Source organism: Sabethes cyaneus, chromosome 1 (assembly GCF_943734655.1).
Source record: "Sabethes cyaneus chromosome 1, idSabCyanKW18_F2, whole genome shotgun sequence".
Taxonomy (NCBI): domain Eukaryota; kingdom Metazoa; phylum Arthropoda; class Insecta; order Diptera; family Culicidae; genus Sabethes; species Sabethes cyaneus.
The window spans coordinates 25,716,716-25,739,129 of NC_071353.1; the positions used below are offsets into that span (position 1 = coordinate 25,716,716).

The 22,414-nt window shown below is 40.1% G+C and overlaps 1 protein-coding gene across 2 annotated transcripts in view; it reads right to left on the reverse strand.

Annotated features, from left to right (window-relative positions):
* Nucleotides 1-10,220: 10,220 nt before the first annotated feature.
* The window catches only part of LOC128733617 (protein pellino), an 80,711-nt gene continuing 68,517 nt past the window's right edge, over nt 10,221-22,414 (reverse strand). The window contains exons 5-9 of one of the 2 annotated variants that reach the window (XR_008411940.1): nt 21,304-21,591; nt 21,078-21,231; nt 11,259-11,436; nt 10,947-11,173; nt 10,221-10,844 (exon numbers count right to left, since the gene is read on the reverse strand). Coding sequence is in view for 1 of the 2 variants with exons in the window: in XM_053827342.1 (XP_053683317.1) it covers nt 11,047-11,173; nt 11,259-11,436; nt 21,078-21,231; nt 21,304-21,591 (747 nt within the window). In the remaining variant the exon portion in view is untranslated. Of the gene's footprint in view, nt 11,174-11,258; nt 11,437-21,077; nt 21,232-21,303; nt 21,592-22,414 lie in introns of both variants that reach the window. The other variant, XM_053827342.1, reaches the window with a different exon arrangement.

Genomic DNA, 22,414 nt, shown 5'->3' on the forward strand with positions numbered 1-22,414 from the left:
GGAAACAACATTTCGGTGTACTGTTGAATGGTGGACAAGATGGAACTGTCAGCAGAAACAGGATAACGGTTGAGGATGATGAACAAGTAGTAGATTCACCAACTTTGGACAAGGTTAAAAAAGTAGCAAGAGAGTTGAAAAACGGTAAAGCAGCTGGAAAGGACGGCATCTTCGCCGAATTTTTGAAACCCAAGAGCAGGACGGTTTTCGAGAGAAACGCTCCACGATGGACCAAATGTTTACCTTGTGACAAATCCTCAAAAAACTCCGGAAATTTAACTTGCAGACTCACTATTTGTTTATAGACTACGAAATATCGGACTCGTTTGTGACGTTAGATGGTTTGAAGGAAGGTGACCGACTATCGAATTTGCTGTTCAACATTGCATTGGAAGGTGCTATTCGAAGGGCAGGCGCAGGGGTTTGCGCCTGATATCGCCATCGATATCATCGGTGTTAACCGTAGAACTGTGGAAGAAACGTACACGCATCTTAAGGAGGAAGCTGCGAAGATAGGTTTTATCATAAACTCTGCCAAAACGAAGTATATGGTGGCCGGAAAACTGCGTGGTAGCCATTCGGGTGTTGGAACTCCCGTGGTGATAGATGAAGATACTTTTGAAATGGTCGACGAATTTGTTTACCTTGACACGTTAGTGACATGTGATAACCATGGGAGCCATGAAGAAAAAAGACGGATAGCGGCTGCTAACAGGATGTTCTATGGATTACGTAGCCATCTGAGGTCCCGTAGTTTGCACATCCGTGCGAAACTCGCGCGCTATAAAACGCTAATTCTCCTGGTGGTACTCTAACTACGGCCACGAAGCGTGGACGTTGAGAAACGGACGAGCTCTTGCTGTTTTTGGGAGTAAGTTCTTGCGATCAATTCTTGGTGGCATATTAGAAGAAACAGTGTTGCGCAGGTGCATGAACCACGAAATTTATCAAGTAGGGTAAGGAACCAGTTAAGCAGTGTCACCTATTTTAATCAGTTGAAAATAAATGAGCCGAAAATGTATTTTTTTACTCATAAATTTAAAAAAAACCTAAAAATAAAACAGAAGAAAACTTATCCAATTTAATTCTACTATGTGTATTTTATTCACGACAGATTACGTTTCGTATTCTACTAAGACGCTCCAAAAACTTCAGTCATTCATAAATTTGTTACGTAACTATTCTCAAGGTTCCCCCTCCCCCCTATGTAACAACAAGTAACGCTAACTCGACCCCCCTAAACCGACCCCTCCCCTCTAAGCGTTACGTAATTTGTATACGAAGCCTTAGTAGGTCGCGGATAGGAACGCAAACTTACTAAAGGGGGAGAAAAGATCGAAGGATTTTTTATGGGGGCGTATAACATTCAGATTTCAGGACCGCTTAAAAAGCACCTTGAGGGTGAAAATATATTCGGTGCTCGGTCTGATCAAAATTAGTTCCATCGCTTCAACTTTTAAAGCAAAAAATCAAAAGTTTTGCTCAACAATAGTGTCTTCCAATGGTAACAGCTTGAAGAACTAAAGGTAGCAAGAAGATTGGTATGCTGATATCCCCCACTTAGTCAACCCATCGCTTGTAATAAGGTAAAACAATCAGTGACCCGCTTAGACTGCTTAAAATCGGTTCTTTACCCTATATTAAGATGCGGATATAGTGAAGCGAAAAAAACACGGCAAGCTACAGTAGGCTGGGCACGTAGCAAGGATGCCGAATGAGAGACCAGCGAAAACAATTATCAGCAGAGATCCCGTAAGAGACCGTCGGCTTTGAAACTTTGAGAGTGATGTTGACGAGGATACTAGAAAAGCGGGTGTTAGAAGCGACTGGAGAGTGACAGTCCAAGACCGAGAAGCGTGGAGACGACTCCCAAATTCGACCCAGATTTGATAGGCGGATTGTCGCCGAAAAAGTAAAGTAAAGTAAGTAACGAAACCAAACTGAAAGCTGCCACCACCGTTTGAAATTTTGATTTACCACTACGAGCGCGCTAATTGTCTTTCACTAGAACGTTTCCAATACCGAAAGAGTTTGGATTCTGTAGATTGACCCATATAAAAGGCATGCTATCTGTTTTATTCTCATCATAAAACAATAAACACACAAAATAGTGGCATCGGAAACAAAAAAAATTGCCAAATAAATAAATCAGCTCAATTACTTGAGCTTTCCGTTTCTCATTTGACACTAATCAGTTCCGGAGTGAGGTAGCCAAAAGCGCTGAAGAACTGATTACACCGTACCGGAAATTCGGTTTGAACTTGTAACAATGTAATGTACCTACATCAATGAAAGTTGTCCAAAATCAGCGAACTTTCAACTCGTTAGCTCCGGCCTGATTTCGAAACCGTGCCAAGGGCGCAACAATGGCTTTCTCCGAGAATTAAATTGACACAGCACCGGAAACCGGAGGCCAAACATCGCTCAAGAAACAAGACATGTACCTACTACCACTAGAAAGAGGCGACGAATACGGCGAAGTCCGCCTACATCGGTACCAACAACGGTCGGTTTGCTTTGCACAGCAGCCCGTGTGTACACCCGTCCCGCCCATACAGAACTGTTGACCGTCGTCATCGGTGGTGTTTCGTCTCGAAAACCACATTACCGACCGGTACGGTCGAGTCCTGCAAGCCAACCAGTCTGATGAAATTAAACATGGAAACCTAAACAAACAAAACGAACTCCGGTTGAGTGGAGTGTATGTGTGAGCGAGAGAGAAAGCAAAATACCACGAGCTCATTTTACCCCAACTCCAACCCATAAGGCCAAGGTTGAGAATGCAGGGAGCAAACGGAAGGACCCTGAAATGAATATTCTAATTTGCACTGCTATCGTTTATAGATTACATCAATATGCCTGTAAACAAAGAGCTTTCCTCCGCCAGCTAGAATGTCAACATGCGGACGAGCGCGCCCGAACAGCAGTGATTTGGTCCTACTTCAGGCCATTCCGTACACAGTCCAACGAGCTGATTTCAGTCAACTAGCTTTGAGCACTCCGTGGACGTTCGAGTAAAGTAAGTGGTAAACCTGACGTACGGCCGCAAACTGCTCCAGAACTGCAGCAAACTGACAAATGAACAATCAAATGGGATACCGCATTCTGCCGGTCTTAGCTGCCGGAACCAGCAACGACTAAATAGATCCGATTTATCCCTTCCTGAAGGTAGCTCTTTCGCTAAATGTCATCCTAGCCGGCCGGCGGTGTAGCAGCTTGGAAAGTTAATTGAAGCGATGAACTTCAGTCGGAATGCTTCCTGTACCTATAGGATTGTAGATGTGATCTGAGAAAGTTTTAGTCGGTTCGAACTGCAATCAAACATTTGCAAAACGACAAATTTGGAAACTCGTAGAAACAGAGATAACTGCAATACATTTGAAAGATTTACTAAACGCTTTGCTTGCATTTATATACTAATTTGTCAATGCCAACAGTGACATCTGTACATAGTTGTATCATGAATATTGTTTCGTTTTCAACATCACTTTTGCTTCGCTAGGTCAGGTTTGTGTAAAGCATTTAGGGAGCGAGCTGTGATTCTTGCTACGAAAATATGCCTTCCTGTCAGGGGTCTGGTTCTCCCTACAGACGGAATAAGACCAATGTTATTAGATTGTTAAATGGTGGTAGCGGTATAGTTGCCACTGACCACCAAATGGTTAAACAGAAAACTGAACGTTATGTGTATCTTGCGTTAAAAGAGATACGAAAGCATCCAACCAACAGCATCCAAAACGAAAGCTCACCTCAATCTTGCATGTCTATCGTCCGCAGCCGGCCGGGTTTATACCTACGTTGGCTCTCGCCAAGCAACAGCGATGGCAGCAACCTGGCTGGCGTTTGATCGACTCCTGTCAGAAGGAGGTCGTTTGCATTAGTTACCTTAATAATTATTTCACAACATCCCGTCACAGCTGGATCTGCTTTGGAAACTTGTCTACGGCGAGAAGGTAGGTATATGCTAAAGAAGAAGCTGGTGGATTACCTTCTATTATCCTGCCTTTTGCTGCTCGGCTGATGTTTCGCCCTTATCCCACCCACTGGACGGGGCAATCAAAGAGATAGTAGTGCGCAGATCCTCTATGAATGTAGATTGTGATGAATAAGATGTTTTTTCTAATAATTATTTAATACTTGGCGAATTGTTTCGTCCGCTTCCAGGAGACTCCATCTGTTTCTCCATCAACATTGCGATGTATATTGGGACGTGTAAGTGCAATTCTGGTTTAATCTATATTATGTTACGAATCTCGTACTGCTCAAAACAGACCTATGTATTTACAATAACTTAGCTATCAGAATCAAAACTCAAAAACTACTGGATTCTCGATATCCTCGAACCGAAGCCTGAAGGCTAGATGAAATCGATAGAACAAAGCGCATGGATCCGACTAAACAGAATAAATCAACATTGCCACCGATTTTTAAAACAAGATTCGTCAAACATCCACCAATGAGAGACACTTAAAATTCATATAGGAAGGTACAGCCAGCATCAGTAACGTGTCTACGGTGAACCTTCTGTGTAACTGTGGTGTATGGCACATTGTGAATTCCGGATAAAGTCAAGTGGGAACTCCGAAAAGTCATCCGATATTTTGGTGACTTAATAACTTACAAACCAAAAAAAAAGTTTAACTGTTCTGATTTTGAACGTACCTATATCCTATAAAGTATATTATAGAACGTTTGCACCCCATCTTCTACCAAGATCTGAGCAGTGCAATTATACAGACTGATTAATATCAATGTAAAGAAACGAGAATCTGTTCTTCACCGCTCTTGTATGAGAATGCAACTTAAATTTTCATTATTACCGCAGCATCGTGGTATTTTGTAAAAATGAATATGGAAAAACATATTCCCACTCACGCACGACTTTTCAATTCCTATAACACATTCACACAGTTGACGAATGAGCGGTAGTATTGAGCAAAAAGCTCCACAACGGGAGCTTTTCTGGAGGGGAAATAGAGCGCAGCTGTTTGCCTACGAGCTTTGCCTCAACAAGTGGAACTTTTTGAGGAGAAAAGTGTCTACAACCAAAGCAACACTGTTTCGCTTACAATGGGGATTAAGTTCGTTTAGTCGAATCGGAACGTTGGCCGAAAATTGGATCTCGACTAGATTATTTTAGGGCCAGTATAATGAAAAAACTAATTATAGGTACACTCAAAAAATCGACACGTCCCATCCACGTGAAAAATCATGTAAAATTCTGTACAGCAACTTACGTGAACTTCATGTACTAGTTCAATGGGAAAATTGATTAAATTTACCGGGATTGCACGTAAACTGGTTAGTATGAGTGCGAGTTACCAACAATTCACGTGAATGTCACATGAAAAGTGTGATTGATGAAAATTACCTATGTTTTCACGTAAACTTGACATGCTGATTTTTTTTAGTGTAAGAAACAGTGTTGGGCACAATTTCGCTAATTCGCTAATTAGCGATGCTATTTTCTGATTAGCGAGTTGGCGTTTTCGCTAAATTTGGAGTACGTTAGCGAAACCGTGAGCTTCGCTAAAAATACACGCAGATCGCAAATCGCTAAAGTTGCGTGATAATTGGAAATGCATGTTTTTATGTCTGAAATTAAATTAAAAAGAAAACTTTCCAATTAAATTCTGCTATGTATATTTATTCTTAAGAGATCCGTATTTCGCCTACGACTTTGCAGGCTTCATAAGTGTCTGTTTTCGAACTAAATCCAGGACGACTTACGAAAAAATCCAAAGCGATTCTGGTCGTTTGTTAATGATAAGCGTAAACAAAATGGACTCCCATCTAGTATGTTCCTCGGGGATTCGGTGTCTGATAACATTCAAACCACATGCGACATGTTTGCTAGACACTTATCCAGCGTGTTTTGCTTCAACTTCAGTTCCTTCTTCTCAAATTGACGAGGCACTGCGTAATGTTCCGGAAAATACCTTAGACTTTGGACCTCTCCAGTTTTCTATAGCTGATACTGAGGCTGACCTTTCGAAACTGAAAATAGGTGTTAGCGTCGATCCTGGTGGAACTCCATCAGCTGTTTTAAAAAAATGCACTGAAGCACTGTGCAAACCACTGCAGAAGATTTGCAATATGTCACTTGAACAAAACAAGTTTCCGGAGTCCTGGAAAAGGTCCTATATTTTTACAATATATAAAAAAGGGGATAAGCGCAACATAGCAAACTACCGAGGTATCACTTCTTTATGTGCAGGAGCGAAACTGTAGGAGAGATGCTTTGCTTTTCAGCAAAGTCAAATTCGATATCTCGACGTAGCAACATGGCTTTTTTCCCAAAAGGTCAATTAATACGAACCTGCTGCAGTTTTGTTCGTTTTGCATTCGCCAGATAGAAGACGCAGCGCAAGTAGACACAGTATATACTGATAACTTCGCTTACGGAAGATATACGTCCACATGCCATATTTGAACGAAACGTGCTGCGGACTAATTTTGACGGAGTACAATCGAAAAACGGAGAGTGGCGGAGACATCTGAATCACGAGCTACAGGCACTGCTTGGAGAGATTCCCATCGTACACCTGGCGAAAGTTGGGAGACTACGCTGGACCGGCCACGTCGCAAGGATACCGGACGACTGTGTAGTGAAATCCGTTCTCTTCAAGAACTCCACCGACATCAGGAATAGAGCGGAATAAAGTCAACGTGCTAGATGGCTCGACCAGGTTGAAGCCGACTTGGGTGTGCCGAGACGCGCAACGAATTGGCGACGAGTAGCCCAGGACCGAGTACAATGGAGAGGAATTCTTGATACGGCAAGAGCCACTCCGGCTCTCGGCGGAATAATAACAACAATGGTCTGTTGAGGACTGTAAGCTACTGTCATGCTAGATTGACCAATTTACAAAGTGGTGTTGCCTAAATAACCTGACCATCAGTATTTCCAAGAGCACCGTCATCACCTTCACTCGAAGCAAAACACCTATTCTGTATGATTATAAAATCGACGAGTCTAGTCTTGAACGGGTCAGCGTTGTTAAGGACCTAGAATTCGACCTGGATACTAGAATGACTTTCAACAACCATTACTCAAACATCATTTCAAAAGCGAATCCCAGTCTGGGTTTTGTCATGTGCATAGCCAAAGACTTCCGTGATTCATATTGTTTGCGAACTCTCTACTTTTTGTTGGTGCGCTCTATTCTCGAGACGGCTTCCGTGGTATGGTGTAGGTAAACTAATGCTGCTGGCTGATAGAATGGTTTCCAGTTCCTCTTTCTTGATTATGCTTAACGTCGTCGACGTATCGCCACCATCTTTTTGGGGGTACCTGGTTTTGTTCCAGCTTGCTTTCAAGGTTAGCCATGAATAGTTCACACAGGAATGGTTATAATGGATTGCCCATCGGAGCACCTCTCAACTGTTTGTAACTATTTTTGAACGTGAAGTAGTTCTCCTCCATACACAATCGTGTCAGCTTTAAGTAACCTCCCACCTTTTTTTCTCCATGCGTTGTCCTCATGTTGTTTCAATAGCTAATCTTCCAAGTTGCTTATCGATTCTTTCACGGAAACGCTTGGAAATAAGGCTGTAACATCGAAAAAGACCATTATGTCGTCCTCTGCTAGTTCTCCCGATATGTTCAGGTGCTTAAAACCATTGTGTCTATGCTCACCATGCTTCAAACAACTCGGACTTGGTTTCCTAAGGTGAAGATTCATTCATCGAAACTGATTCACAAGATCTTGCAAGCAAACGACCACTTGCTTACAAGCGAGCAATCGCTTATGTCAAACAGCAGAGAGATGTACAAAGGTACGGGAGACAGATTTATGCAAACTTCAGTTTGTTTCAACGGAAATCTGTATGAATATCGGAAATAATCCGGTAATTCTTTGTGTATTGCAAAAACAAAGGATAAAGTAATTTTTACAAAGGGCTTTATGTATTCTCTTGTGCTCCTAGTGTGTTTTTATTTCTTCGTGTTGGTCATACAGTGGACCCCCCTTCGTTTGAACAATTCCTCATGCAAACTAACGGGGTTACTTTTTAATTTGAACAACTGGTAACCCGAAATATGCTGAAACCTGTGCGAACTGGCCGCCCTGCTCTTTGTTATTGTTTTGGTGGTTTGTTTTATTTGGCAGTTGCAAGTGCGAATATTGCATTTTCCGATCGGATTTCTATCTTAATCGTTAGGAAAACTAAATGTGAAACCGATTAAACACGCTAGGTTAGTACAAACAAATCGTGTTTGTGTGCATTGTCTGCATAAACAAATGATGTCATGTTGAGAATGACATTTGAACCATTTTTAATTTGCACGTCGTGCAAACCAGCGGGGTTCAAATTAAAGTGTTCAAATTAAAAATGGTCAAACGAACGGGGGTCCACGGTACATAGTTAGTGAATGACATTCTGCCAAACCTGTTCTCTACTTTTCCAAGATAAGTAGCGATCCGTTGTACAGATGGTGTTACTGTTTAACGTATTTTTATTCAAATTTTCGGACACAAGTTTTTTAAGGAAAATGTATGGGATGTCATGTCGGTTCGTCGCGGTGGTTCTACTTCCCTTTCTCTAGCTGATCACTCCCCTTCTTTGATTGTATAAGGGTTGTAAGTTCGCTGGCATTGACTGGTCCATAAGAGCAATTTCAACTCAACTAGCAAAACAGTTTGACTCGACTATTTTTAATTGAAATGCAATTTTCCAAAGGGGATTCGGCAACAATTCGTCATGGATTCCTATTCCACACTTCCAGAAGCAAACTACGGTTCGCGATAATGGGAGATTACTATCGGACTACTGTGGAAAAGCCACGAGATTTACTTACTGGACATTGTGCCGACTGGTGGGTTTTTTATTTTTAATGTGGTTTTAACCAATTGGTCATTCACCACGCTAGATTTCAGATTAATTCTAACAATTTATATTATATTTAACAAATAAAGCTTTCGACTGCATTTATGTTCTGGTCGAAATTACTGAAATGAATTGAGTATTTTAGCGGTAAAATGTTATACGAGATCTATTGAAATGTAGATCAAAATGAAAAGTTTTATTAGAAGAATAAAAGAGAGGGAGACAACTTTTGACATCGTGTCGATCGATTGGATTGTTTGATATCTCTCAAAGAGTGAATTATTTATTTTTAATGGAGCGGCACAACAAGTCAGCGGTAAAGGTTTCAGTAATGAGCTGCTGTGGACTCCAGTTGTTATCTTCCGTAACGGAATGCGTCACCGTCAAGACAGCTGATAAAATCGAAAGGATTCTGCGATCGGCTGACGGCTGTAACGAGGCGAGCTGGTTTGCGCTGGAAACCGATCGAGAAATCAGTATCATGATCACCAACTTAAGACCAGCCAGATATATTAGCATAAATAAATTATGTTGTTCGCTTCATAAAGCAAATTGATTAGGCATCACTGAATTGAACTTAGGAGTCAACGTAAAAGCCCGTTTATATTCCGAGAAATTCCTTGGGAGGGGAAACTTAACAAGTAGTAGTCGTAGTGACTAACAAGTAGTCATGTTAGCCATCGTCGTCAAACTATAGTATATAGAGCTTTGGTGGTTCAGGTGTTTCAAGTACTCGTCGAATTGAATGGATGAGTACTTGAAACCCCTGAACCACCAACGCTCTATACCAGTGATCCTGAGCTAATTTCTCAAACGTGTCAGAAGTCGCAAGTCGCTATCAACTTGGTCGCACGCTGGACCCTTCTTTTCTGATACCAGAGGAGCTGTTGAGGAGAACCGTTTAGTCTGGCATCCTCACGCATCGTAACCTACCCACTTGTTATGTTGATACAGCCTGAATGCATTAATTGAGTTACGACTACATTCCAATTATCGAAGCGTGATATGCTAATTGTGCCGATTGGCACTTGATAGAAATTTCTAAACTCGAAAGTTCGAAAGTCTCGTCTGCATTGATAAATTTTATCTCCCGGATTATCAACCAATTTCGTCTAGTTCCGTTGTTTGGCTCTCATTCATCATCTTTCTAAATAGCCAACTTAGTCGAATGACGGCGATTTCCAATAGGGCGATTTGCCCTACACGAAACCACTAAATAGGGCGAAAAGCAGAAGGAATTTGTTATGGGGTATAAATCGTACACAAGACTGAATCATTGCACGCAGTTTCCGAAACTGGAACGGGTTTGCGTCCCAGCTTTCGAAAAAAAGGCATTCGAATACGTCTAGAAATTGATGCAACCACAGCAGAACTATTTTATTCTTACATCACACACACGCTTTTTACTAAGACTTCATATACTTAATAAACTTTTTACAAAATATAAATTTAAATAAGATGCGCCTTAAACGTAGGCAATCCTTCTACACTCTAATCAAAAATCGTTTCTCGTATAATGAAAACGCATGAAATCGAACGGAAAACAAACTTCGCCTAGAGAGTAATATTTTACCAAAAAAAAAGAAATTCGTTATTAGAGAACTCATTCAACACAACTGGTAGAAATGCACTTTCTTTTGATTAAACAAAACTAACTGATTGCCTACTCGTTACACTCGAAGTAAATTGTAGCTTCTAATCAATTCAAACAACGAACGATCAACGTTTGTCGCTAGAGGCTTTTATGCTTCGATTTTTAGAGCTAATAAACAATTGCATGCATACCTTCATTTCCTATAGCGAAGAATAAGGTGAATCTTACTTGATTTTTTTTTTTGCATTATGTTATTTTATAGGACATTTCCAAATACCATACGTCGATCAACTCCAGAAATTTTCTCACTTCGCATGAACCTCCCCTCACTGCTTGACTACTACTTGCAACGTTCGCATACAAAAGCGTGTGCATCATTTTGCATCAGCCATCGTGATTTGCTTCAAACGGAGGCAGATAGCTGTAAAATAACTTTTTTTTTTCTTATCATTTTTTTCTTATGTTTGTTTTTGACAATTAAGTTAAAAATAATTAGAATAAAAATATACTAATAATTACTTACTACAAACTATATGCGAATCAGTTGATTTTTGCTTATATGTCGATTTTTTTAGAAGAAAGGACTGGTCAGGGAGCGACGAACCTTCGACGTAGGAAACAGGTTAATCTAGATTATCTTGGAAAATAAGTTTAATATAGCCCGGAGATCCTTGCAGAGGGGTAGCGCAGAATGGGCACACCGCTTGAAACCCGTTGGTACCATGTGGTATGTCCACGTTCGCCCAATATCTGAAAGCATACGAAGGAAACCGTTCAACGGGTTAGTTAGTTGCTACTCCATTGCCAGCTTTTCACCAAGCTACTAGCTACTTACTTGACCGTCTTCTCCGTTGCCATGTGACCGCACGGATTGAAGCAATAGGTTGGCGGTCCGGAATCGACGTAAAATGCGTTCTCCACGCCCATACACAGTGTCACTACGGGGCCAAGCTCCAAGCACATTGGACATCGGCGCGCATTCGAGGCCTTGTCCTGGCCCCAACCGTGCTGACCTGGGGAGATAAATACAGATCGGTTTTATAGTTTTGGTTGTGTAGGTGGTACAATTAAGTTCCTGCTGGTCAATTTCGACATATCCAAAACTTCATGGACCCAGCTTATGGTATGCATATAGTAAACAACCCGCTTGGACATATTAAAGATTTTGCTTTGTTGTCATATAACGACCAACATTTCAATAGGGCTGAAGCCCAACGTGTAAACAAACCAAGAGACGGTTCTTTTTTGCAGCGCCAGTATACAAAAAAGAACACTCATTCGATTGGTTTACATCTGATAGTTAACGTATTGGACCAGGGCCCTATTGAAATGATGGTCGTTTTATACTTTTGGTGGTGTGAAAATATTATATTTTGTGCCAAATGGTCATCATTTGCGACTACAGCACTTCAGCCCAACAGAATTCACTTTTCCGAAAGTGTAGAAGGCAATTATAGAGTTAAGTAGTATCTACAATTTTGATAAAGAAAGTGTCAACTCTGTCTTAAGCCAGTCATCGCCAGTTTACCAGTAGTCTCAGAAGTCGCATAGAAGTCGAGACGAGCCATCTCACACGTTGAGTCCCCCTGTTGTTGGTGCCGGTGTGGTTGTTGAAAAGAACTGCTTTCGTCGTACTGTCGTCCGACATCTTGACGACGTGTCAAGTGATATTTTTATACTTATAATCAAAGGAAACGGTCACTAAAGCGCAGCAAGGGTTTTTGAGAACTGCTTCAGCGGCAAAAAAGAAATGGTTTTCCGCAGTACATCGTGTTGGATGAACCAAAGTGGATAAATTATGGCAACTTAAAGAAAAGAAAGCCATCGAGAGGGTCAGCCTCAGATTGCCAAACCCGTTAAACCCTACCCGTAACAATCCAATGGGAAGTCCTCGCACACCCACCATATTCCCCAGATATTTCGTCTTCCGATTATAACTTGTTTTAATTTGATGGCACATGGTCTGGTTGAGCAGTAGCTTCGCTCATATTTTTAAAGATACCAAAGATGGTTTGATTCGTGAATAATCTCAAAGCGAATGCCGAAGACTTTTACTGTAACGATGTTCGAATTTTGCCAGAAAGGTAGGAAAAAGTTGTATCTCGTAATCGGCGATAATTTTACGCAATAAAATTGCATTGCCATAAAAAACAGCGCAAACTTTGTTGCACACCTAATATTAATTGCAACAATTAGGGTAATACAACAGAGAGAGCCGTCTGAAGGGTGATCCGATCAAAATTTACTCAATATAAACTTGACATATTTCTTCTAATCGTGCATTAAAACCCTGAACACATTTTATTTTGCAGGCGTGCAAAATGGTGCCTTTAGTTCGATTTTAGCATTTGCTCTTCAGTTATCAAAATGGCGTCCAGCAAGAGGAGCAACATATTGAAACTTTCTTCTACTCGCACGTTCAGTTAGTGAATAATCATTAAATGTGGCCAAATCAACTGTCAACAGCCGTCAAAAGTGTTCGACGAACTATGTTAATAGCCAGAAAACCTGAATCAAGGGGAAAACGAAAGTCGAAAGCTGCATCAATGACAAAACGAGTGGGCAGCACTTTTATGTGAAACCGTGACCTCTTATTCCGATATATCGCGAACACACTGGGAGCACAGACTAACAGACGTAACACTGAAGCCTGATTCCATCGTCAATAAAAACGATCATTTCAAATTTTCACTTAAGCCAAGACTCAAACAACAGTCGCTGCCTGAGAACGCCGCTCGCTTGCACTGGCGCTGTTGTGAAATAGGGTAAAGAACTAGTTTTAAGCAGTCTAAGCGGGCCACTGATTGTTTTACCTTATTACAAGCGATGGGTTGACTAAGTGGGGGATATCAGCATACCAATCTTCTTGCTATCTTTAGTTCTTCAAGCTGTTACCATTGGAAGACACTATTGTTGAGCTAAACTTTTGATTTTTCGCTTTAAAAGTTGGAGCGGCGGAACTAATTTTGAACACACCGAACCCATTTTCACCTGCAAGGTGCTATTTTAAGCAATCCTGAAATCTGATTTTTTTTACGTCCCGTTAAAAAATCGCTCGAACTTTTCCCCCTATTCAGTAAGTTCGCGTTCCTATGCGCGACCTACTAATCGGCATCTGATGCGTAATCGGCATAGCGTATCGGCATAGATGCGTAAAATGCCATCTGTCTAAATTGTTTATCGGGGCATACACTCACCGCACCGTTCGGCAAACGGTATTCGTCGTCTCTTTTATTCTCTGGTGTTCTTATGGGAAACTGCGAGTTTGACGTCTCACTCGCTGTTCATAAGGATGGTGGGAGAACAAAAGAGGCAAACATAGAAGTAGCACACGATCTAACGTTAGAACAGTGTTGTCAAAGCAAATAACATTGAAACACATCGTTGCTTCATTAAATCACTGAGAAAATCTTCGAAAATTATTGAAAAAGCTGTCTTTTGTGTTGTTTTTAATAAAGAAAAATTAATTATGAACATACATGTCTCTTGAAAGTATTGAACCACGTTTTCACCATAGGAGGTTTCAGGTAATTTCAAACTTAAAATTCTTATTTCCAGAACCGAAACAGTGTCTGGGCAACACGATAGTTCATCAGTTGTGCTGCAGCTGCTGCTAGTGGTGAACAGGTTCCGTCAATTCAGAATTTGTTTTCAGTTTTGTTAGAAAATAATAAAACTTTTGGCTAGTGACAAAGCCTTAGATAATAGAAAAAAAGAGACTGAATAATATGGTATGTGACAATTAAGTGCTTGACTTTCAGAGTGGTTGTAATCAGTGCTGAAAATTTGATGAATTCGTTAGTAGCGAAGTGGCGATTGCTGAAGAGCAGCTGAAAAATGTACGTTTTTGGACAACAATTTTTAATTCATCATATTTCTTGTCGGAAACCTAGTAAATTGTGTTTGTGTGAATCAAAGGTATGGTTAAGTGATTTGTGAAGATGATCCTATCAAAAGATTTTGAAAATATGAATAAAAACCCGATTTAATCCACCTAGTGGTGAAAGGAACCTTTGTTATACGGTCTTACTTGCTATTTGAGATAGAAATCGACACGTCTTCGAAACATAATTCATCTATTGGTTATCGTTGCGTAGTGCGTTGGTTTACATAAAATTTTCGAAAATTGGATAAGTTTACAAAATTTGAACAAAATAGGAACACTTTTTAATTTTGATAGATCCTTTTTTCATGAAATTGCCGAGTAAGGATAAGTAAGATGTTATTAATCTGAGTAAGTACAAATAAAAGTAAGTTGTAAGTGGAAATCTTATCCTTTAGCATATACATTGTCTAGTAAAGGTCTAGTTTATAGGGTTTTGAACTATGCATAGTTTCCTGTAATGCCATTCTATTTGAATCACATCAATAGAGTTTTCATGAATAATTTTCATCAATTTTTATTAACTCACGCTGTAGTATTTTATACAACACGTGTAGGTTTTTCAACGCCATATTGTTATAAAGTTACCGTTGTTTAACGTATATTCTTCAACAAACTTATTATGAGCAAAATATCATAATTATTCAATGCATTAATAATTTAAATTGGTGGGAAAATTTATGCAGCAAAACTATTAGCAAATGTAAAATGTTTAAAATGTATCCGTCTGCTGGTAGTCGAGTAATTCGGAGTCAAAATTAGGGTATTTTTTAGAATCAAAGTTCTACAGATCCTAAACAAGCAAACATAGAGGTATACTATTTCCAGCAAGGTTGTGTATTTTTAATATTTGTACAATTTTGTAGTACATGAAAAAGTCATACAACAATTACAAAAAGAGCAAAAATAGAAAAACTGATTTTACAAATTCATATACAATAAATAAGATATTTCTATCTTCGCTGCAGAGATAGAAGGTTACTGTCTTTAGCAAAATTTCTTGTAATAATATGCTCTATAACTTTGTAGAACACATCAATGTGTTATATTGACACTGAAGAAAAACAATTTTTTTATTTCACTTTTAGGGGGATTAATCAAAATTTAAATTCCACCAGACGATAGAGCTTTCAATTTCAAGAAAATCTTACAAAGGTTCGATAAACCTAAAACCAAGTTTTCCCAGTCAAAACTCTAGTGCACACGTTTTCTATGGTTTGGGGCTATTTTGCGCGCGAGTGACTGTGTTGCAAAAGTTGGCGCGAGTGTTCGAGGGTTAATATCTTTTAACCGGTAAAACCAATTCTTATGCAATTTTGCATATATATTCTTAGTGTCAAAACCTCTCGTTTGATATTAAAATAATTGAAATTAGGTAAATTATCTTGGTTAAAATCATTATAAATTATTGTTAATTTTGGTGTGGTGTATACGGTTGCTCATAACTTTCAAATTAAACGTCCAATCAAAAAACCATTCAATAGTGATCTATTAGGATATATTATCTTCCAAATGAGACTAATAGCGCATAAATCGGTTTGGCCATCTCTAAGAAACAGGCGATAATTATTACCTTGTCAAAACAGGTTTTTTAAGCATAACTTTTAAACTACTTGTTTGTTTTCAATTAAAAATTCCTGAACAATTTAGCTTTAATAAGGGCTTTCATTTGATACTAAGATCGTTGATTTCGGTCATGTAGTTCCGTAGAAACCCGTGTCACGTATTTTTCACATTTTTGCTTATAACTTTTAAACGAAACGTCGTATCACGAAACAACTCAATAGTGATCTACTAGACAATAACACCTTTCAAACAAAAGTAATAGCGAACCATTCGGTTCAGCCATCTCTGAGAAACAGGCGATAGAAAAAATCATTACATACATACACACACACACACACACACACACACACACACACACACACACACACACACACACACACACACACACACACACACACACACACACACACACACACACACACACACACACACACACACACACACACACACACAGACATTGCTCAAATCGTCGAACCCTATCGATTGGTATATGTGACTTGGCCCTCCGGGCCTCGGATCAATTTCGTGTTTTTCGACCAATTTTTAAACCTTTGTTATAGTATAACAAAGGTAAAAAGTGCGTTTTCGGATCATTTATGTTCAACTGATTAAAATAGGTAACACTGCTTAACTCGTTCCTTACCCTAATATACAAGTAAATTTAAAGCATTGCTAAATTTATAGCGACCTGCTCTGAGTAGCGTGAAGACGACACCAGGTGATGCTAGTGTTTTTTTCAAGTTTTAGGGGTGTCATTGAAACGATATTTTGTTAGAAAATTTGTTCGAAGTGTTACGTCTGTTAGTCTGTGCTGGGAGTGTCGTCTATAAACGTGTATTAAAATGACAAGTGTACCGGACCGTCGACTTATAAGAAGATAGTGATACCAAATTACAACGAAAAACTAAGCAAGACGGCAAAAATGCGATCCCGGAAGTAGTACATGATGCTGTCGAAGTTCGATTGCGTTGTGATGGACGAACTAACCTACATCAAAGCAGATTTCCTGAGCAAGAGTTTCATATGGCAACCGGAAAAGAAAAGCAGGCCAATGTTGCGAATCGAGTGAAAAGTCAACCATGCTAACCACGCGAAAGAGTATGAGAAACATAGCATTCAACGCTTTACGCCGAACACGCAGACGTAAAAGAAACAGCCGCCGGTGATGTGTGCAGACATTCTGCTACCCACACACTCGCGCACGCACATCCTCACATCGTTTTTTTGCATAGCTTATTCCCGATCCCGAGTCAAAAAAATCGTGGAGAATTAGCTGCTCATGTGGCTACTGTTTTACCTGACTCACTGCGAATATGCGTATTATTGAAATAAAACGTAACCATACGATTTATTCGTTTATAACGCATATGCAGTTAATATCGATATCAAACGATTTTTTTTAAGTTGTGCTTTTGTTATTGCACTTAATTTGTAAAAAGTTGCATAAATAACAATTCAGTTTCACAATACAATTATTGCGTACTACTGGCACATGAAATATAACGTTTAAGTACGTTATTTTTAGTGATCAAAATTAACGATATTTTCGATACAAGGGCGATATTTTTCGAAACCTTTCGAACCAACACGATCCCGCGAATACAACGCATTTCGCAGTGAGTCAGGTAACACAGTAGTGGCGCAGGTGGCGCACTAAGATACAAAATTTGCATAACTTTTTTTCCTTCATCTTCATGTTCGCCCTCGATTCTACTCACGGGCGGGAGTACGAGCCGTCATGAGTAATCGGTATTAGCAGATCGGGCTGCAACGACGAACGACGAGCGACGACTGTAGCTGCTAACTAAACACACAGTCACAAAAACTCGTTGCAGTGCATGAAGAAATAAGAACGGGAGCTTCAAAGGGATGTTTAGGTCGGCGTATTCGTTAGAATGAGTACGCGTGTGTGAGAAAATTAGACCACACTTGTGTGAGCTTCACAACACTGAAGCTGGCTGACTTTTTCAAACATATGAAACTGTCGAAGTTCGCTAAGGAATATCTAGTTTGGCAGGGTATCTGTAGCTGTGGCTTAAGTGAAATTTTCATTGCCACCGGGACCGTCCACCAGGAATTTCACGTGAACGACCGTCTGGCAAAACATCGGTTGCCTTATCTGAAGCAACACGATTGCTCCGTGCTATTTTGATGAGGCATCCTACCATTACGGATTAAAAGCCATGGAGTGGCGCCAACAACGTGCAGAATGTACCCAAAACAGGAAATTTCCCAAAACGTAAATACACTACCCAATCGAGAAATATTAGGGCGGTAATCAAACGAAACCTGAAGATGACCCAAAAAAATGTTGGAAGCTAGAATCAGTTAAAGTTAAAGAAGCGAGCAAAGCACCTAGATAACACAAGATCGTAATAGAAAGTTCACATTAAATCGTATGCATGTTAATTTTACATTGGAATTGCATAATGATTAGAGTATGTCAAAACAAAGTGAACAATAAATTGCTTTGCAGTCGTGCGTGTTCTCATATACAACTCATGACTGTAAGTTATAAAGCAGTGCAGATGATTGCAATATTAAGTTATATCTTAATCATAAATTCAGGAGTATTAAGTTGCGTGTTATCAAATCCGCTGTATAAAATGCAAGATATAATTACAAATAATTGTCAAAATTTTCGTACGTATATTGCCTCCACTTTGGTACATATATGTTCTTATACGGTGTGAAATATAACTTTTTTGTCCACATATGATTTCGTACATCCCAGTTGCAATGGAGATATACAAACCAAATGGTTTACGGGGCAACCGCGGTAGCCTTAGAGAATCCGATAGCAGGCCGTGAAGTTTGACCATTCGGATTCAGTCAACCGGATGGTTAGATGTAGGCATGCTGCAGGCCAAATCAAATCCCCGTATGAAAGCCACGGGCCGCTATGAATTTGGACCATTACCAACCAAACTAACCTTATAACCAAATGTAAAATTCAACGCCTCAACTATCATATCCCAGAACTCACCACAGTTTATATATCGCAAAATCTTCACCAGCTCCGCAACGTGCTCGAAGCATCATGACCAAACTAAATACCTCCTTGGTTATTAACAAACTTAACCTATAATCCCTTTATCATCCCCTACATCCGCGGATCACACAGATCACTCCTAATGGCCACAGTTTGGCCATTACTAATCTGTTTAATGAGTATTTAGAGTTTTTTTATGAAGTGTTTAAATAATCCAATTTCGTTGTACTTTTAATCAATGCTTATCTGATTTAAGGCAAAATGAACAGTCATTAACTTTTCGTCGCAAGGCACAATTTCAGAAACTTCGACCCAAAAACTGCTTTCGAAATTGGGCTTTACGACGAAAAGTTAATTATTGCAAAGGAAATTTATGAAGACCCTTTGCATATCATTTTCCCAGTTCTTCCAATATTCGTTCTTCACAAAAACACATTTAGGTACTACCTCATATGAAGTACAAAAAACTTGACGAGTATAAGTCGATATCAAAATGATAAAAGCCTTTGAACGATTAAACAAAATAAAAAAGTTTCGACCGAGTAAATAACTACAACGAAAGAAAAATGTATTGTCTGCATTTACAGTTGACTAAGAGCAAAGCCTGTAATATTTGGCATCGCTAATATAAGCGCATTTCATGCGGAACAAAATAAAAACGCTGAAATAGACAGATTGCGCTTGCGATTCAGAATGCGCCGATAATGTTTGGATTTATTCAACTGATCACACTTTTACCTTTAGGTTGAATTATACGTAGAAGAAAAAGATGCAACTTTGAACCGAAACCATTCGTCTATGCAATTTTGCACTTCTTCGAAATTAGTCAAGTGTATAGACCAGCCAAACCATGCCCACGCGACCGGAACCAAGTGATAATCGGAAGAAGCCAGTATCTGATGAAAAGGACAGGTACGGTTGTAATCGTAAATCACATTTCAGCATTACGATGATTGTATCCTGGACAATGGAGGTGCGATCACACGGAACTTTTGCCGTGATGCAATTATACTTTTTCGAGTCTTAGTGACAAGAAATCGCTGCCTAAATCTCTAATTAAAACAGTTTATGACTTCATAATTCGCATGTTTTGTCGAAGCTCGATTTTTTCGAAATTCCAACAGAAGAGCAAAGCTCCTTGTATTTGCAATTCGACAAGTTTACTATTCGGCAAAATCGTCGCCTGACCTAAGATAAACAGCACGTAAAACGGCAAGCAGCTTAAAAATTATTATTAATTTGATAAGAAATCAAATCTAATCAGAATGAAACTTAACTGTCAATGAACTAAAGTGTTTGGAAACATATCAAGATCTTACGAATTGACTAGTTTTAAACTGAAAGAGCTGAAGTTTAGTCTCCATAGCAAAAATATTCTGGGGTCCTATTCTAATTGTCACTTCGCCTAAAGCAAAGCAAAGCCGTGGGATTATACGTCCTTTCTAAGACTTGACCCTTCTTTATCGACAGACTTCGCAGCCGGCTAGTGCAAAAATCCTACTGATTCTATCTAGCAGCCAGGGATGGAATGATCACTTTGACTCAATTCACATTCATTTGACAGTACCGTCTCAGCCAAGCAAAATGTGACAAAATTGTATACGGGACATTTGTAGAACTAGTTGTTATCTACAATTTTGCTGAATAAAGTTTTGCTGTATCTTTTGTAGTTCCGATGCTAAGTGAACGTTCATTTAGCTACTAATGAGCTACTAGCATTATAGCACTGTAAATACAAAAGATACAGTCCAGCTTTATTCAGAAAAGTTGTAGATAATAACTAGTTCTTCAATCGTCCCATATATAACTTTTTCGAATTTTGCTTGGCTAAGATGGTACTGTCAAATGAATGCGAATTGAGTCAAAGTGATTCATCACTGCTAGCAGCACCGCCTAGCCGGGATTCAAACATGCGATGACTGGCTTGTTAGGCCAGCATCGTACCTCGAAACCAACTAAGCGATGTCACTTCGCCTACATCATTTTTTAGGTGAGAGCACAATGTTCGATTCTAAACAAAGTAACCTCTAGGTGACTTCGGTCACCTGAGTGACTGTACAACTGTGAGGTAAGGGGGCCTTTGACACTTGCGAAACGGCTACTATCTTCAATTAATTTGCGTAGTGATCATCAGATGATCATCAACAGTGACTTATAAGTTAAGCTGAGTTCCAAAAAATTGTATTATATCAAAGCTGGGAAAACTCACTCACCTTGTACATGGCCACAATTTAAATACACATAAGGCTGGTTGACGTGTTCACCCAATGACACTTTTCTAGGAATCACTAAAGTATTGAGGCCCACCGGGCACTGTGGGCGGCCAGCATTAATTTCATCTACCAGTTTTTCTAGATCCTTCTTTGTCTAAAATAGAATAAAAGTGATTAATCAATCAATCAACAACCGAGCTGTCAACGTGTAGAGTATCGAACTTACCGGCGAATGTCGTAGTCCCTCAGCCGATCGCCACAGCAGAGTTGCGCCACACAGATCGATCAGGGTTCCATCCTGCAGGATGTTCGTTTCCTCGTACACTGGTTGCCCTTTTTGCTGTGCTGATCGACATTCCCGCAGACTGAACACGTCCCCGCCGACGGACGTTTCCCGCCACAGACCGCACTCGGCCGAGCCACCGCAGAACTGGCCTTTCGGGTGCATGATCAGTACTCCGTTCGTGGTGAGACCGTCGATCTCCACGTTGTCTTGCCACTTGGTTGCCTTTTCCTGCAACGAAAACCGACCGAAACATAAACCGATTAAATCGGAAATTCGTGACAGCAACCCGTAAAAAATCATCCCAAATATATGCAATTACAACATGCCATACTTAATCCATTTTAAGAGTGCAAGCCGGTAAATGGAAACGAAAGTTTTACCGGTCACCATAACCGTTAACCAGCGTAATCGGAATCGTTGCTTATGTCATTACGATTCGTCGGTAAAGGCAGCTGCTGCTGCCCGTTTGTGTCGAGGTGACTATGGCAAAAAATGACAAGCAAGTAAAAGCGAACTCGTTGTCTTAATTGTGCACAACTGCAAACATAACTCTACCGCCATCAGGAGCGGAGGGGAGCAATGCTCGGAACCGGATCACAATTAGTTAGATCAGGCCTCGAACGGCAAGGCAAAAACAGCACGCGGGTGCCCACAGCCCACACCGCCAACCTCCCCCTCCCCCCCTTCAGCACCGGCTGATGATGTGACGAGCAATACTGGCAATGGCGACGAAAGTAACCTACCATCTGTCCTCACCTAATCGTGCAACTTCAACCGGATGAACGTTATTTACAGCTGCGATACGACCGGCTGCTTTCAGGAGCAAGGGCCACAAGAAATGTCCGTACCACAGTGTCGCCTGTCTGGTGATGCAAAAAAACAAGCGAGCTAGACCTTGAATGGCGACGATTATACTGGTAGTAACATGATATTCATACGTGATCGTGAAAATCCTATAAATTTAGGCCAATGATAGCCGGAAGACAAAGTGGATATTTGGAAGCAGTTAAAACAAAATTGTGGTTTAAAATGAAAACCAATTAACTTAATA